General features: G+C 43.9%; 1 protein-coding gene across 1 annotated transcript in view; it reads left to right on the top strand.

Annotated features, from left to right (window-relative positions):
- The window catches only part of LOC126188599 (heat shock factor 2-binding protein-like), a 147892-nt gene extending 131416 nt beyond the window's left edge, over positions 1 to 16476 (top strand). Inside the window, exon 5 of the mRNA XM_049930201.1 lies at positions 16108 to 16476. Within this exon, the coding sequence (XP_049786158.1) occupies positions 16108 to 16476 (369 nt within the window). The remainder of the gene's footprint in view (positions 1 to 16107) is intronic.
- The last annotated feature ends 2688 nt before the right edge of the window (positions 16477 to 19164 follow it).

A 19164-nucleotide genomic window follows, 5' to 3' on the forward strand; every position in this document is an offset into this window, starting at 1 on the left:
GGGCGTAATGATCTATAAATATTTGAACATGACACAGTTGCTGGTCAACGTTATGGTAACCGTGTGCTTTTTCCCCATGTACGTCTTTTCAGAGGTGCATTCGGCAATGACTTAATTTGTATGGATGACAATACGCGTCCGCAATAAACTGCGCTTGTGGAGGAGCTCCTGGAACGAGGCGATATTAGGCGAATAGATTGGCCTGTCCTCTCCCCCAACTTAAACTTCATAGAGCACGTGTGGTATGCGATGGGAAGAGGTATTCCAACACGTTCACATGCACCAACGACCATCCGGCAGATGATGGAGGAATGGAACGCCCTACCACAAGAACTCTTTACCAACCTTGGTACCATCATGGGAGTCCATGGTACAGAGTGCCTAGTTGTTCATGGTGATCAAACCCCGTACAAAGAACCATGTCCCGTGTTTTTTAATGTAAGGGACCATCATGAATCGCAGTAACTTTTTTGTAATTATTATCTTTTAATAATTCTTTAAATTATCTTCTGTACTATGCTGTAGCAGTTCTTTCTTCGTACGGTCCAAGTTACATCCAGTTATTTTACTTGGCAGTATCACGTCATACGAAATTCATCTTAGTTCTCAAGTTTTTCGCACCAGTGTATTACTTACGTTAGCTGAGGGACTCACAGAGTTTGTAAAATACATTATGTGACAGCGTTTTCTGGCTTTGTTGAGTGGATCGGTTGGAAAACAACTCACTTTCTCTTTCTAATTTGTTATTGGTGTCCCATACACTCGTTCATCTACCGATAAACCTAGTAAAATCAGTCAAACTATGAAACTACTTGGGGAAATACGAAATACAGCAAGAATCACTGTAAATGTTAAGCGTGGAATGGGACTGGAAGAACAGTGCTGCGATATGAGATTATAATGAGTGCTTACAGATGAGGTTTAAGTTACCTACCCCTAATTGTAATATTTTCCTGTTCAGCCTACACAGCCTCACTGGAGCGTGCAAGACCATCAATGCCGTGTTGCTGTGCATTATATGTAATTTTACAGATACTGTTGAAATGAAGTTCTCACAGACAGAAACAGGTGAGCTGTAGCGTTCACCCTCACCTGCAGTTATATTTTTGACTGTCCTCCTGTTTCTATTACACATCTAAATGAACACTCTTTTTTCGGTTGTTGTGTTGCTCTGAACTTCCTGCGAAATTAGTTTCTGCTATCTGTATACAAAGCTTATCACAATTTACATGTAATACTTTTGTTTCTGGTGGAACTTAATGAAATGTAGATTACGTTTTCTAATTACATCTCGCAATAATAAGCTGGAGATTAAAATTCCTTCAGTAATTTCGTAACTTGTTATTCATTCGTTGTTTGAAATGATTATGGAACTTTGTTATTGCTTAATTTGTGTTCTACGCAATTGAAAATGCTATTCTCCATACATTTAGAAGCGGCATTAAAACCTATGTATTTTCTGTTAGAATTTGTAAACTTAGTATGACACTAAGAAGAGAAGTTTGTGGCACAACTTGACCAGAAGAAGGGATCGGTTGGTAGGACATGTTCTGAGGCATCAAGGGATCACCAATTTAGTATTGGAGGGCAGCGTGGAGGGTAAAAATCGTAGGGGGAGACCAAGAGATGAATACACTAAGCAGATTCAGAAAGATGTAGGTTGCAGTAGGTACTGGGAGATGAAGAAGCTTGCACAGGATAGAGTAGCATGGAGAGCAGCATCAAACCAGTCTCAGGACTGAAGACCACAACAACAACAACAGTATGACACTGTCGTTTATTTTTATTTCTTCTCTAATAGGGGAATGGATTAAATAACCAAGTACATAAGCAATACCGGACATTCAGCTAGTATAAAATATATTTGGGCTGTGGATGAATTTACAGCAGGTACCAGCACTTATCAAGAACAGTACTGCCGTAACTGATACCATTTCAATCGAACCCTCCCGAAAGGGGGACTCTATATACAGAAATTTACAATTCTTGTCAGTTAATCATCTTCGTTCTGGATAACGGTCGCTGATAAGACTTCACGTTCATCCCTCCCCCCACCCCCCCTTCCCCATGGGCTTCACGACTGTTGCGAGTATGCGTATACCGAGCTATAGGGTTATGGGGCCAGAGTCATTGCAGCACTTATTCCTTTTCTGTATTGCAGTTGTACTCTCTCACGATATATTTTCTCAGACTTGGTCCGTAGGGTAGGTGTCATTTTAATAACGTAACCTGTTTATGGGGTACCAACTGTGGCTTTTGCAAGTTCCTTATTTATTTTACATAACTTATTTCTGTTAGCTCACGTTAGCTCGCTACATCGAAGACAGGTCCTCCTTTGCAAATCCTTTTCCAAAAGCGTAGGCCGTAGGGGGATGGGAAAGGTCCCCAGTACCCAGCGTGGTAGCCCATGTACGTGTGTAATCAAGGTACCCACTTGATAGTAGACCTGCGACTACATAAGGAACGCAGTATTCTTGCTGGAGCTGTTACCTACCTGCATACACATGTCGAAGAGCATTTGCCTGACCATTTGAGGGTACCTGGACTCAGTGCAATGGCCAACAAGCCAGGTGACCATGGATATGTGTGATTTCTTTAGGTTGGTTAGGTTTAAGTAATTCTAGGGGACTGATGACCTCAGTAGTTAAGTCCCATAGTGCTCAGAGCCATTTTTGAACCAGGTGGCCATTGCCTTACCTCGGTGGCGCCCGAGCGAAGAGCCCTTTTCGGATTTATCGGAATCTCCCTCATTCTGATAGTGTCTTTTCTATCTACTACCCCTATGTATTTTGTAAATACTATCGAAAATGAATTTGGAGAAATGTCTTCCCTCCGCTGGCCTAGAAGTGGTTTTCCGTTAAATACATAAGGCTGCAGACGGATGGGAATTTAGACAAAAACTGCGAGATGCGATGAATCCACATTCGAGGGTGATTCAATTCCTGAGAAAATTAAAGTCATAGTCACCTGTTGTGATGTGAAGCCATCTTTCCCAACCTCAGTGTAGTGTCTTTGTACGAAAATCCCTTTTCTCGACTTCTTCATCCACTTACCATGTGACCAACCACCATTTTTCTGTGTCAGTTGCGGAGTAAATCCCTCTCTCTGACCACTAAAATGTGCTACCTTAGATAAGGAACGTAAAATCCAACACATTCAAGTCTCCGGTCGCTGCTCATATTTGCAAACCTGGAAATAGTACTATCACTTATATTCCATTTTGATGGTGTCGAATTTTGCTATTACCGTCGCCAGGTCATCGGCAGTTCCTCGAGTACTTTCTACTTCCGTTCCCTCGATACCGACCTTTGATACCAGTGCAAGTAAATTAACCCATGGAGGAGACAGACCCTTCCCTCTTGCAGTTCGTGCAGGAACGTCTTCCGGTACCTCAACCCGCCGCACCTGGCTGGAGAAACAGCATTCTCCACCGTCATCTACCAGTCAAAGATCTCCCTTTACTGAACTCTCTCTCTAGAATTCTACAGAGCAGCAACCTGATACTAACCATTGGCAGAAGGAGTCACAGATTGTGGGTCCCAGCCCTGCTTGATCCCCTATGGTTCCTAGCCCCTTAGCGGATAAGACCTCTAAAGCAATTTAATATACAAAAAGAAGAAACTTAAGGAGAAGGTTATTCCAATGAACCCAGAGACGCCATTTCCCCACCACGTCATCGGACTCGGAACCAGTGTTTCTTGATGTCGATCCACCCCCATCGAAGGCAATGTTCCTGTGACTTGATCTGTCCCCTTGGGATCTTATAGTGATAATTCAATGGAACTACAATGTATATTACTGTCACTTGCCAGTACAACTACAACTCACGTTCTGCTGTTGTCTGGTGTGTTTTGGTCTCCTAGAAATGCATTTCACTGTTGATCATTCTCCAGTCTCTTGAGGTTACAGACTATTCTTCCAGAAACATGCTGGCCCTGAAGAGCATCAGCAAGGTTCTGTATTTTGGTTCTCCAAATGTCGTCAGTGAATGGATTCCCCTCCATACCACATCGGAAGCAACAGCAGTACAAGTGGGAATAACCCGAACAACCACTATTAGCGAAATTTATCCATCACACGGCAGGTCACTTACGCTTCTTGGGATGGTCATCTTAATCCGATGACTCTCGCCCCCCCTTGCCCCCCCCCACCTTCTTCTTCCACCTGGGATTTCAATACATACCGCCTCTTTGGGGGAGTCACTATATTGTCTTGACCTGTGTCATGTCAAAGGTTGTACTCATACCCGCTTTAATATCATCCATGGAACATTTTTGGCTATTAATTTTACATTCTCTTACCCCAATTCGTAGATTAGCTACAGTGATCGCTATAGGACGATCTTTGTGATAGTGATACTTTCTAGTCAGAGGAAACGTCTCCAACTCGGTCACCCACGCTGTTGGAACTGCTATACTTTTTCTATGTGCTCCCTCCATCAGATAATCCAATATATAAATGTGACTCACAGACTCAATCTGCACAGTGTCTTCTTCCCTGGATGGTGTTTTCCACTCACAATGGAGAGATAATGTTATCACCCCAGTCCTTACCCCGGTCAAAAACAAAACATCAGTCAACAGCTACCGATTGGTTAACCCCACCGATGTACTCGGCAATCTGCTTAACTGTATGGTAGCCTGATGATTACGCTCGTTTGTCGTCTCATGGGGATTTTTGTCCCCCTACCAGAGTGGCTTCCGGGAGAGTCCTCAATCGACCACCTGATTAGGAACGAAACAGCAGTCCGACACGCTTTTTCTAAACGTCAACACCTCAATGTAATCTGCTTTGATCGTCTTAAAGCATGTTACACCGTTTGGCGCCATCTCATTTTGCTTACCCTCCATGCCTTCGACACACCCTACCTATTTTTATTCGTCAATTTGTATCCTTCCGTTCGTTTCAGGGTAGATTTGGTATGCCGCTCAGCTCTCCATTGTTCCAATAGAACGGTATCCCTTAGAGCTTCGTGGACATTGTTCCATTCTTCCTTATCACCATAAATGGGCTAGTGACTTCCATGCACTTGGTCTCGTTCCCAGTCTGTAGCCTATGATGAATGCCGGCTCCATGTAGCCATATGAATGGCTTCCGTTTGGTACCATCCCTATGACTTTCAAATTTATGTCACGAAAACACGTCTAATGCTATTCTCTCTCGTACCACGGTTCAATCCGTCTCAGAACTCCGATTGGGTACCAAACCACGTTATCACATAGTGACGAGGTTTCGGTCTCCTCTTTCATAAGAAGCTGTCATGGTGCCCCATATTCGTCAAATTAAGCCCACTCTCAGATTCCTGAATAACCGATATTAGGGTACGGATTGTGATACTCTACTCCGTATTTACCGAATCATGGCCTTGTGTCAAATGGACTATGGTCGCCAGATTTATGATTCAGTGACACCTTCGGCCTTGAAATTGTTAGACTCAGTACATCACCATGGAGTAAGACTATCCACTGGCCCGTTACAGACTGCCTATAGAGAATCTTCTTACTGAAGCGGGGATCTTACGAATACCTCTCCAGTTAAGGCGGAACCAACTCTTGCTCACTTATGCTATCACCATACGACAATATCATATCATCTGACATATCGAATGCTTGATCATACAGGGAGTGTTGAATCTTTCTCGTCCGAGTTGAGGTCAGTTTTCTAGCTGGAATGCACGTCAAGATCTTATGCTGGGTCCTCTGCATAACTTCTTAGAATAAACTCACCGTTAATACCGGTGCATTCTTCCTTGATGAGGACCCAGATCTCGAATTAGGACCTATTTACTTCAGTCTCCCTCATGACCCTTCGGCGTTGAGAAAATGTGGTATTTGTATGTCAGAAGTGGTAACAATTAACACAGACCTACATTTTATTAAACTGAACTCCCTCAATTGCGTTTTATTTTGTAATCATTAAATAAACAGTATCTAGTTGCTGAGTGATGCTATTCATATTAAGTAGTCTACTACTCATGGCCTCCTCTCTGAGCTTCATCATATTATCTCTTCAGTTGCCTTTTTCTTGGTCCCAAGTCATATTGATATCTCGGTGAATAAACTGGCTGACCGTTTCTCTCAGAAGTGATTACTGCCCTTCGGAGATGGGACATCATCTGGTGCACTATTCCACCTTTAATAACCTCAGTGCTATCAAGAACACTGCGGCTATATGGCGTTCCTATTTCCATTTTTCCAGGAAGGAATCCACCATTGTATGTCGCCTCTACATCGGTCATACCATATAAACTCATAATTTTTTCTTACATAACTGAACCTCCCTGCAATGAGGTTGTACTGGCTTGCGGAGAGTAGCGCATATCCTGATGATACTCCCCCCTCCTCCTCGCTCTCCACGTCAGGCACGGCATTCCAGATTATTTGCCTCTGGTGTTGCGGACGATGTATGGGCAGTTGAACTGGTTCTCTGTTTACTCTGAAACACTGGTTTTCATCCCCAGTTCTAAGGGTTGAAACTAAACTGAAGAGCCAAAGAAACTGGTACACCTGCCTAATGTCGTGTAGAGCGCACACGACCACGCAGAAGTGCCGCAACACGACGTGCCATGGACTCCACTTAAGTCCTAAATAGTGTTGGAGGGAATTGACACGATGAATCCTGCAGGACTGTCCATAAATCCGTAAGAGTGCGACGGGGTGAATATCTATTCTGAACGGCACGTTGCAAGACATCCCAGATATGCTCAACAATGTTCTGGGGGAGTCTGGTGGCCAGCGGAAGTGTTTAAACTCAAAAGAGTGTTCCTGTAGCCACTCTGTAGCAATTCGGGACTTGTGGAATGTCACACTGTCCTCCTGGAATTACCCAAGACCGTCGGAATACACAATGGACCTGAATGGATGCAGGTGATCAGACAGGATGCTTACGTACGTGTCACTTGTCAGAGTCGTATCTAGACGTACCAGGGGTCTCATATCACTACAACTGCATACGCCCCAAACAATTACAGGGCCTCCAAAAGCTTGAACTGTCCCTTGCTGACGTGAAGGGTCCACGGATCCATGAGGTTGTCTCCATATCTGTACACGTCCATTCGCTCGATATAATTTCAAACGAGACTCGTCCGACCTGGCAACATGTTTACAGTCATCAACAGTCCAATGTCGGTGCTGACGGGCTCAGGCGAGGCGTAAAGCTTTGTGCTGTACAATCATCAATGGTACACGAGTCGGCCTTCGGCTCCGAAAGCCCATATCGATTATGTTTAATTGAATGGTTCGCTCGCTGACACTTGATGGTGACCTAGCACTGAAATCTGCTGCAATTTGCGGAAGAGTTGCATTTCTGACACGATGAACGATTTTCTTCAGTCCTCTTTCGTCCCATTCTCGCAGGATCTTCTTCCGGCAGCAGCGATGTCGGAGATTTGTTGTTTTACCGGATCCCTAATATTCGCGATACACTCATGAAACGATCGAACGGGGAAATCCCCACTTCTTCGCTACCTCGGAGATGCTGTGCCCCATAGCTCGTGCACGGACTATAACACCACGTTCAAACTCGTTTAAATTTTGATAAACTGCCATTGAAACAGCAGTAACCGATCTAATAACTGCGCCAACAGATCTAACAACTGCGCCAGACACTTGTCTTATATACGCGTTGCCAACAGCAGCGCCGTATTCTGCCTGTTGATATATCTCTGTATTTGAATACGCACGCCTACACCACTTTCTTTGGCGCTTCAGTGTATTTCCGGGGTTAGTTCACGTTGTTTTACTGCCCTGGCAATACCTCTTTACTTTGTTTTTTAATTATTTTTAATCGGTTCTCTACCTCGTCGCTATTTTAATATTTTAATAATGAATAGCTCAGCAGTTTGTTTTCTTTTCTTCCGCTAAGAGTGACCTTATTTTCATTCTTAACAAATTATAAATCCAGTTTCCATGTTAGCAGTTATACAATCACTGTCATTTATATCACAATCATCTGATTTTCGGTGTTTGGCGTTTTGAAGCTCATACTCCTACACTCTAACATCTACACTGTCAGCCATTATGGGTGTACATAGACATGTATCTGTCTATTTATTACGCTACCACTGCCGTTGCAAACAGGAGCGAGAACAACGTTCCATATTCGTCCATAGTTTAAAATGACATAACTGTAGTGATGCCACACTTGTGTAAACAAAACAAAAAAAAGAACTAGTAATGTATCACACAGAACATTGTGTAATCCGTATTATCATATACAGTCCACAGTGTCTCTCCTACTCCTATCAAATATGTACATCTATATTTCGCCAACCACATTATGGCGTGTGGCGGAGGAATACCCTACCACTGTCATTATTCAGTTTCGTGCTCCGGTCGACAATGGTCACTGGGAAGAACGATTGTTAGTAAGTTTGTGTGTGAACTCGAATCAATCTAATTTTACTTGTAGGATATTTTTCCGAGATATAGCATGTGCTTTTGTTGACACGTCTGGAAGACTATGTCAGAAAATTTTAACAGAAACCAAACTGCAATGCATAACTTCACTGGGGCTTGATGAGCATCTCCATAATGCTTTCGCGACTAATAAATGTCCCTATGATGAAACGTGCAGCTGATCTTTGGATACTCACTGCTTTCTTCGTTACCCTATCTGGTAATGGCCTCGGACTGAAAGGTAATACGAGGTTTTTCGTGCTACCTCCTTCTTGGGTTGGCTACTTTCCCGGAAGTTTCTTCCAATGAACCTATGTTTTCCGTGTGTCTAACCTACGACGAGCTTTTTGTGGTTTTAACACTTTAAATAATTCCATATAGCTCCGTAGTCGTACTCGCCGATATTTAGTGGATGTGACTCCTTCTGATGATTAAATGTCCATCGTGTAATCTACAAATTGTGGACCTTTCCTCTTATTTACGGACTCAGAGGGCCATAGACACGGGTTACCAGGTAGATGCCGTGTTTCTTGACTTCCGCAAGGCGTTCGATACAGTTCCCCACAGTCGTTTAATGAACAAAGTAAGAGCATGTGGACTATCAGACCAATTGTGTGATTGGATTGAGGAGTTCCTAGATAACAGGACGCTGCATGTCATTCTCAATGGAGAGAAGTCTTCCGAAGTAAGAGTGATTTCAGGTGTGCCGCAGGGGAGTGTCATAGGACCGTTGCTATTCACAATATACATAAATGACCTGGTGGATGACATCGGAAGTTCACTGAGGCTTTTTGCAGATGATGCTGTGGTGTATCGAGAGGTTGTAACAATGGAAAATTGTACTGAAATGCAGGAGGATCTGCAGCGAATTGACGCATGGTGCAGGGAATGGCAATTGAATCTCGATGTAGACAAGTGTAATGTGCTGCGAATACACAGAAAGATAGATCCTTTATCATTTAGCTACAAAATAGCAGGTCAGCAACTGGAAGCAGTTAATACCATAAATTATCTGGGAGTACGCATTAGGAGTGATTTAAAATGGAATGATCATATAATGTTGATCGTCGGTAAAGCAGATGCCAGACTGAGATTCATTGGAAGAATCCTAAGGAAATGCAATCCGAAAACAAAGGAAGTAGGTTAAAGTACGCTTGTTCGCCCACTGCATGAATACTGCTCAGCAGTGTAGGATCCGTACCAGATAGGGTTGATAGAAGATATAGAGAAGATCCAACGGAGAGCAGCGCGCTTCGTTACAGGATCATTTAGTAATCGCGAAAGCGTTACGGAGATGATAGATAAACTCCAGTGGAAGACTCTGCAGGAGAGACGCTCAGTAGCTCGGTACGGGCTTTTGTCGGTTTCGAGAACATACCTTCACCGAAGAGTCAAGCAGTATATTGCTCCCTCCTACGTATATCTCGCGAAGAGACCATGAGGATAAAATCAGAGAGATTAGAGCCCACACAGAGGCATACCGACAATCCTTCTTTCTACGAACAATACGAGACTGGAATAGAAGGGAGAACCGATAGAGGTACTCAAGGTACCCTCCGCCACACACCGTCAGGTGGCTTGCGGAGTATGGATGTAGATGTAGATGCAGAACACGTTGAACTGATTGATATTGTGGATCAGATGGTAGTCACTGCACCAAGCGTCCATCCTCATCGAAGCTTTCTGCATTTCATTTTGCGTTTCCGTGAACAGCGTTATGAGGCTACCGAGGTTATACTCTCTGTCATTTATACTTAAAACCTTTTGGATATGACCGTAACTCATCACTTTCTGTGATGGTACAAGTGTTATACTCCCATTGCTGGTTTCAAGTAATCTCTCAACTTACCATCGGATGGTGTAGTTCTTAATAATCCTTCATAGCATTGTGAGAGTCGTTGTGTGACTTTGCCAGCAGAGGGAAAGGGGAAACAAGGAAGACTAACTGTTGCGAGTAACAAGAAAACAAAAATTCTAACGTCGCGAAAGACGACTAGTTGGAGTCCTTTCTGAAAACCTTTGTTCAATACAGTCACAGTGTTTCACATCCATAACGGATAAAACTTCTGTTTATGTATCAGATTTTGGCTGCCGTCATTTTGAGAAGAGTTAACAAATTGTTTGATATGGCTGCGGCCGTTGAAAAGATTCAAATTTAAATGGGGAGTCTTCTTGGTCTTGAAGCGTTCACGAAACAGGAAAGCCCGCCTTCCCAGCAGTCGAGACTCCGTCAGGTTAGGAAACCTCTGGTGCAAAAAGGAAGCGGTGCGTTCTGTGACCCAACAGGCGACAGCTAGCCACGAGACCAGCAGCGTCACCCAAGCGATAAGGTACAACTAATTCTGACACCCCCGCCTTCCCCCTCCCTCCTTACTTTCGCTGCCGAAACTTACTTCTCGTGGTTCAATATCGTCCCTCCGAAGTGCCCCAGTTAAACTTGTGTAGCTATAGGTTAAGGTTATTTCTATACTTCGTGCTGTGAATTGGCCTTTGTCATGAAGGCGTCCCCAGTTAAGAGTACGTTGCTCTGTGCTACCTTCGGAATATGTATATACTGAGGTGGCAAATGCGTGGGATACTTCCTGGTACAATGTCGGGCCTCCTTTTTCGCCGTAATGTAGCAACTCGACGTAGCATGGACTCAACAACACTTTGAAAGTCCCCTGCAGAAATATCGAGCCATACTAGTTTTATAGCCGTTCATAATTACTGCAATAATGATACCGGTGCTGGATTTTGTGCACGAATTGACCTCTCGATTATGTCCCATAAATGTTCGATGGGATTCTTGTCTGGTGACATGGGTGGCCAAATTATTCGCTCGAATCGTCCAGAATGTTCTTCAAAGCAATCGCAAGACGCAGTGTCATCCATAAAAATTCCATCGTTTTTTGGGAACTTGAAGATCATGAATAGCTGCAAATTGTCTCCAAGTGTCCGAACATAACCATTTGCAGTCAATGATTGCTTCAGTTGACCAGACGACTCAGTCCATTCCAATTAAACACAGCCTACTCCATTATGGAGCCACCTCCGGCTTGCAGAGTGTCTTGTTGACAACTTGGGTCGATGACTTTGTGGGCTCTGCGCCCCACTCGAACCCTACCAACTACAGTCGGGAAGCATCTGACCAGGGCACGGCTTTCCAGTCATCTAAGGTGGAACCGCTATGGACACGAGTCCAGGAGAGGCGTTGTAGGCGAAACCTGCCTGTTAGCAAAGGCACTTGGGTCGGTCGTCTGCTGCCATAGCCCATTAACGCCAAATTTCACCGCAATTTCCTTACAGATATTATCGGCGTACGTCCCACATTGATTTCTGCTGTTATTTCACGCAGTGCTGCTTCTCTGTTAGCACTGACAACTACGCAAACACCTCTGAACGCGGTCGTTAAGTGAAGACCGTCGGCCACTGCATCGTCCTTCATGAGAGGTAATGCCTGAAATTTAGTGTTAGGCTCATTTCAGAGCGTTGTGCTAACAATTATGACAGGAAAAATATTAACTGCTTGTGACTCACCATCTGCATTAGGAAGGCGACAGAAAATGAGTGTCCGAGAGGTGCAGATATCAACCTTCTACGGGGTGTATGTATTACAGTTCACTAAACGGGCATTGCCGACATTCAAGCAATTTTCAGAACAAACCATTACCTTGCACCATGAACACCGAATGGAAACTGGCCCGCCACAATGATCACAAAGGTTCGCAGAATCAAGATCAAAGGCGAACTCATTGGCAGTTACAGACCGCGTTGGACGTTCAGCTTGGTATCCGCTCTTACGTAATGGGTATTGAATTATACTGATTTAATGCGGTGATGAGAGCTGATGAAATGTGGTGGCATGCAACCGTATGCGAAATATTCGGTCGTGGCGTTCATCGTGAAATCGGCTATTCTTGAAGGCGTAGCTCCAGATACTGCGATAATACCTTTTGTAGGCACAGAAAAGACAAACATCCAGAGGCTGAAATTGTCTATTTGTTCTAGGTGGTATGAATTTCAACGTCACACTCTTTTCTAGAGGGATAGTTTGCTCTAATGAAGTACAATTTTTATACGCTGACCAGCATTCAAGAAAAAGCAAACTAATTTGACAAGCTGTTTTCCAAAAGTAGAATTCCATATCATATATTTGTAATTACATTACGCTCATTTTCCCCATTATTGGTTGCCGTGATATAAATATGCCCTACTGTTCTTGCAAGATGACGCACACGCGAAAGGATCGTAGGGGGAAGAGCACGCAAAATGTTTCGAGGCACAATAAATAACTTTCCAGCTAATTTACCGTCCAGATTAACAGCCGGCGTAGTTGTATACGAATGCATTAAGGTACTGATGTTATGTGCTATTGATACAACTCTCTTGGTATCTCTATATTCCAAGGTTCCTTTCATACGCATTTCTTCTCCGACACTGAAAGTCAACTATAACTTAGGCTATTTTTCTTTCATCTACATATTTTCGGGGTGATTCCGCCGTTTGCTGTGAATTGTCAAGTTGGCGCTTTGTTTGAAATTCGTTACCTTACGTCTTCCAATGCTGTAGCACTGTTTGACGTTATGCAGTCATCCACTGCTTCCCTTGAAATCACTGTAATCTACGTCGCATGCAATTTCATGTGCATAATGTAGTAGCTCACTATCTTGCACGTACCATAGCCTAAATTGTATTGATCATTATTGAAACGTGCAAATACCAGTTTTTTAACAAGTGCGCCTCGTCCTTGCTTGAATATCCGTAGTTCTTCTTATGGCCTACAGGGTCATATTGCTGCGGACTTACTCGAAATCTGTTCATAATTGTCTTCTTACATTACTGCGGATGATCTTTCATGTACATAATTATGTTTAGTACCTGCTCTTTGGACAACGATTCTCCTTTAATACATTTCACTGGGGATGGGATCTGTGGCTCCCTATCCGACAGGGACGAGAAACTATATGGCTCGCTATCTGTAATGATTATGTACATTGCCCGCACAGTGGAGCGTTTACGACACAACACTTTCCGCTGAATCATGCAGAAAGTGCAGTATTTCACCTGATTCTTCTTTCCCACTGTGAGAAATTCCTTGGGTTCCTTTCTGACGAAATGTCAACTTTGGCTACTGTTATTGTAGATATAATGCAATGTTTGGTTTGTTTATCGTTGCCTTTGTTCTGCTTCGTATCAGCACCACAAGCACTGTAGCCCTGTTATGAGTTACTCTTCGACTAAGCAGTTCATCTACGCTGCGTAGCTACGTGCTGTCCTCACGACTCGATAGCGCGAGTCCCGCCTCATGTAGCCATCAACAGCCAGTATAGTGGTTGCGTGGTAGAGAACACGTGGGCGTCGAATTCCGTGAACATCATTGTCCTTTTGCAATCTAGCAGTTATGTGGCGTGGCGTGGGATGATATGTGTAACTTGAGTTGGACGGTTCTGGAAGGTGACTATTGACAGCTGTCAAGTAATGTATAAAATGCATGTAAAAATGCCTATTTTCATTTCTATTATGGTTTAGTTGACGTTTGTTTATATATATTTCATGGAGTATATGCAATTATTATGTTACTGTTTAACATTAGGGTTTTACAATGATCTCTAACTTGGTCTTTGACCAACTCCTCAATATTTTGTACAATTGTGACACATATACCTCTGACCTTCTATTCAGTACTAGTATGTTTATGCATTTACATCTACATGGATACTTTGCAAATAACATTCATGTGCCTGGCATCGAATCACCTTCACAATAACTGTCTGTTACGCCAATCTCGTACAGCGGGCCGAGAAAACCAGTACCTAGATCTTTCCGTGGGAGCTCTGATTCCCCTATTTTATTACGACGATCGTTTCTCACTATGTAGATCGACGTCAACAAAATATTTTCGCATTCGGAGGAGAAATTTCGGGATCAAAATTTCGTGAGAAGATTCTGCCGTAACAAAAATGCCTTTGTTTTAATGATGTCACCCCAAATCCTGTATCATGTCAGTGATCCCCCCCCCCCCCCCCCAGCTATTTCGCGGTACTACAAAACGTGCTGCCCTCCCTTGTGAGCTTTCTCGATGTACTCCGTCAATCCTTTCAGGTAAGGACTCCACACCGCGCAGTAGTATTCTGAAAGAGGACGGACAAGCGTAGTGTAGGCAGTCTCTTTAATAGATCTGTTACATTGTCTAAGTGTTCTGCCAATAAAAAGCAGTCTTTGGTTCGCCTTCCCCACAAAATTTTCTACGCGTTCTTCCCAATTTGAATTGCTCGTAATTGTAATCCGTAGGTATTTAGTCCAATTTACGGCATTTACGACATTTGTAAATTAGGCTGATTTAGAGTGTAACCGAAGTTTGACGGATTTCTTTTAGCACTCACGTAGATGACCTCGCACTTTTCATTGTGTAGTGTCGATTGCCAATTGTCTAGCCATTCAAATACCTTTTCTATACAGTTTTGCAATTTGTTTTGATCTTATGATGACTTTACTAGTCGATAAACAGCATCGTCTGCAAACAACCTAAGACGGCTGCTCAGATTGCCTCCTAAATCGTTTATATGGATTAGGAAGAGCAAAGGGCCTGTAAAACTACCTTTGGAAACGTCAGAAATCACTTTTGTTTTACTCGATCACTTTCCGTCAATTAGCACGAACTGTGATCTCTCTGACAGGAAATCACGAATCCATTCGCATAACTGAGACGACATTCCGTAAGCACCCAATTTCACTAGAAATTGCTTGAGTGGTACAGTGTCAAATGACTTGTGAATGTCATTAGTATGGCTGCCTTACGAAGTTCTGTGTGCTATACTGGAATTCATGGCATTCTCTACCTAGGAGATGTGGTCTTTATAATATAATAAAATAATGCAATAGATGATGATAATGTTGAAATGCGTGGCTTTTTAAAATGTATTGAATTAATGAGATTAATTTTTCGGCATAAATGACAAGCACAATTAGCAGAGCTACGGCTGGAAATAAGTTGTATTAGTTCACATTATTTTGCAGGGGGAAGAAGTTTCTTTCTCCGCTGTAGATTTGCGATTGTCCTTGTTTATAATGCTACGTTTGGTCGCCATGTTCACCTTCGAAGTCTTGACCGTGTTCCCATTGAGCTTATCGGATCTTCGTAATTTTCCAAAGTACGCAGGTGGGCTTCAGATCTTTTAATTATCGTACTACTTGAAATAACAACTCACACGACCTTTCCGTTCAATAGCTGAGCGCGAATCCTTCCTTCCTGCTACTGGTACCAGATAAACACCTCTGTTTTTTAACAACTGAAAATCAAAAATACCTGTCGATAGGCGTAGGCTCTATGATGGACTATCGCTTCATCTTTTCTCTTTGCCTTTAAAGAAGACGAAAACATAAAAGAAGTGCAAAAGGTTTATCACACCATTATTTATGTAATGACAAATATGATGTTGTGTCTTAAACTATTTTAACGCCGTAGGTATTCATGTACATTTTGCACTTCCTTAGAAAAGAATTTCTCACATTCCCTGTATACCACATGTATTCTTTTGTACTTTTGGAGAGAATCTGTGAAGATGGTCTATGACTTAAACCGGTCGATATGTGGGTTTTAAATAAAAAGGCAGCCGATGGTCAAACACGCAATTTATGCGTCAGTAGATTTCTTCAAGTTCCTTCGTGGACGACACCTAACGCACCGCTGCCCGCCCTCAGCTCGGCGCTCTGCTCTCTGTGACGTCAGGACCACGCGGAGAAGCTGGTGCAGGCGCTGGGCTACGTGATGCGCAGCGACACGGCGCCGGAGCCGCGGCTGACGGCGCTGCGGCTGCTGCAGTCGCTGACGTGCGACGTGGCGTCGCCCGTGGTCATCGACTGCATCGACGAGTCCATCTCGCTGCCGGACCTGCGCTGGCTGCTCAAGAACCGCGCCACCGACGACGAGACCAAGGAGGTGTGCAAGCAGATCGAGGACAACCTGGAGCGCGCGCGCCAGCGCCACGGCATGAAGGGCCGCTGCACGGGCGCCGTGCCCTTCGACGGCTGCAGCTTCGTGAGGGCGCAGGGCGAGCTCAAGCCCGGCAACGCCGTCGACAAGCCCTGGGACCGCTGAAGATCTACTCGCTCGAAAGTTGTACCTCCGATATTTTTGAAATGTAGTCTTTGCATAGCTAAAAGTGCTGATTGCTCCCTGATACCACTACACTTTTTTTTTATTTTTAAGATAAAACCGTTTCAGCTCTAAGTATTTCAATTATAAGTAGGACCGGTTTCGCAGCACTTTTGTTGCATCAACAGGTACGATAAAATCAAGTCATATTCTCATAAGAACATGGCTTGATTTTACTTCACCTAATGATGCAGCTACATGATGATAAATCAGAAAATGACCTGGTTTTATTGCACCTGATAAGCAGCTAAATACTGCTAAACCCATCGTGTTTATAAATGAATATCCATCTTTATGTTTTGCAGCTGCTTGTATTGGCCGTGTTTGCAGTTAAAATTTTTGGATGTGAAGTCCGCCAGTTACGCAAAACACCGTTTTTCTCAGTACCCAAACATGCTTCGGCACCACTGTGCCATCATCAGCGAGTTTTCGTTTTTATTTATTCTGCAGTGTGAATGATTCGTTAAATGATTATAAAATTATGTGCATTTTTAGTTCAAACAATAGATCGTTTCTTTTTGTAAATACCTTTACATTTGGTGAACGTGAATTTTCTGGATCACTTTTGTGTTAATTATTACAGGTAGCTTGTCATCTGCAACCAAACGATGTTGATGAGAAAAAAATGAAGTACTTCCAGCTAAACCGGTTTTACCTTCAAAATGATATATCCACGAAAATGTTAAAATGTGTTTGAATTACTAATGGACCAAACTGCTGCGGACATCGGTCCCTAGACTTACACACTGACTTACGCTAAGAACAACACACGCACCCATGCCCGAGGGAGGACTCGAACCTCCAGCGGGAGGGGCCGCGCAGTCCGTGACATGGCGCTCCAGACCGCGCGACCACTACGCTCGGCAATATATCCAAGCTGCGGCTGCAATGACTGCAAAGTCTCTGCACATTTTTATAAGTCAGATTCTAATTTTGACTCCGCTTCTACATCTCTACTCCTCCAGCCATCGTATGGTGTGTAGTGACGATGGCCTCTGATACCATTATCATTTTACCCCATCTCTGTTCCAGTGGGCTGGAGCTGTGCTTAGCACACTGGAGTCGTTTTCACGAGGAGGACGGTTCAAATACCCGTCCGGCCGTCCAAATTCATATTTACCGTGATATCCGTGATTCACTCTGAGCAAATGCCGGGTTGGTTCGTTTGATGAGAGTACGGTCGATTTTCTTCCCCATCCTTTCGTAATCCAGGCTTGTGTTTCGCCTCTATAGACCGTGCTGTGGGCGGGACGTTACACGCTCTTCGTAATTCTGCCTTCTATTTCATTAGCGAATAGCGCAAGAGAAAGACGACTCTCTAGGAACTTCCGTATGGGTTATAATTTCTCTGATTCTCTAGTCGTGGAGTCACTGCGCGGCATACCGGGTGATCAAAAAGTCAGTATAAATTTGAAATATTAATAAACTACGGAATAATGGACATGGAGAGGTAAAAATTGACACACATGCTTGGAATGACATGGGGTTTTATTAGAACCGAAAAAAAACAAAGTTCACAAAATGTCCGACAGATGGCGCTGGACACAAGAATGTCAGTGACCGCGCATGACATTCGTGTATAAAAGGAGCTGTAATGAGAGAGAGAATCAGATGCGCCACCAGTCGCAGCATGTTGACGTTACATGAAAAGGCGCTTTTAGTGAAGCTGTATTATCAGAATGGGGAATGTGCTAGTTCAGCGTTACGATCCTATCGCCATAGGAAGGTTATTCGAACGGGTAAAGGTCCATTGACAAATGCAGCTGTGGCGAGAAAGACGGGTTGTATAAACGATGGACCCCGTAGTGGCCGACCGAGCACAAGGCGTAATGCTGCTGAGACAGTTCAGGAAGAAATGAAGACTGTAGCGGGTTCGTCTATGCACGGGGAAGTCAGCGCTCGTGCAGTCGCACGTCGCACCGGCATTCCATACACTACTGTTTGGTTGGCACTGAGGCGTACCCTCCGATGCTATCCGTACAAAATTCGTCAGCATCATGAACTGTTACCTGACGATTTAGTGAAGCGGAGGCCATTTGCGATGTGGGCGTTTGAAAAGATGGTGGAAGATGACGGTTAGTTGAGTATCGTGTTGTGGACCGACGAAGCTCAATTCACGCTCCGAGGGCCTGTCAACGCCCACAACTGCAGAATTTGGGCTACCGAAAATCCTAGAACTGTCGTGGAAACTCCATTTCACGACGAGAAAGTCACGGTATGGGTTGGATTTACCATATCTACCGTTATCGGGCCTTTTTCTTCGACGAAATGCGTGATTCTGGTTTGTAACTGCCACCGTGACGGGTGAGAGGTACTCCGATATGTTACAAAATCGCATCATCCCCAGCCTGGTTGATAAACACCTGCTGGAATGTACGATGTATATGCAGGATTTCGCTCCACTCCATATTGCTAGACGAGCGAAAGATCTCTTGCGCGCGTCGTTTGGTGATGATCGTGTGCTCAGCCGCCACTTTCGTCATGCTTGGCCTCCCAGGTCCCCAGACCACAGTCCGTGCGATTTTTGGCTTTCGGGTTACCTGAAGTCGCAAGTGTATCGTGATCGCCCGACATCTCTAGGAATGCTGAAAGACAACCACGACGCCAATGCCTCGCCATAACTCCGGACAT

Source organism: Schistocerca cancellata, chromosome 5 (genome assembly GCF_023864275.1).
Source record: "Schistocerca cancellata isolate TAMUIC-IGC-003103 chromosome 5, iqSchCanc2.1, whole genome shotgun sequence".
In the NCBI taxonomy this organism is placed as follows: domain Eukaryota; kingdom Metazoa; phylum Arthropoda; class Insecta; order Orthoptera; family Acrididae; genus Schistocerca; species Schistocerca cancellata.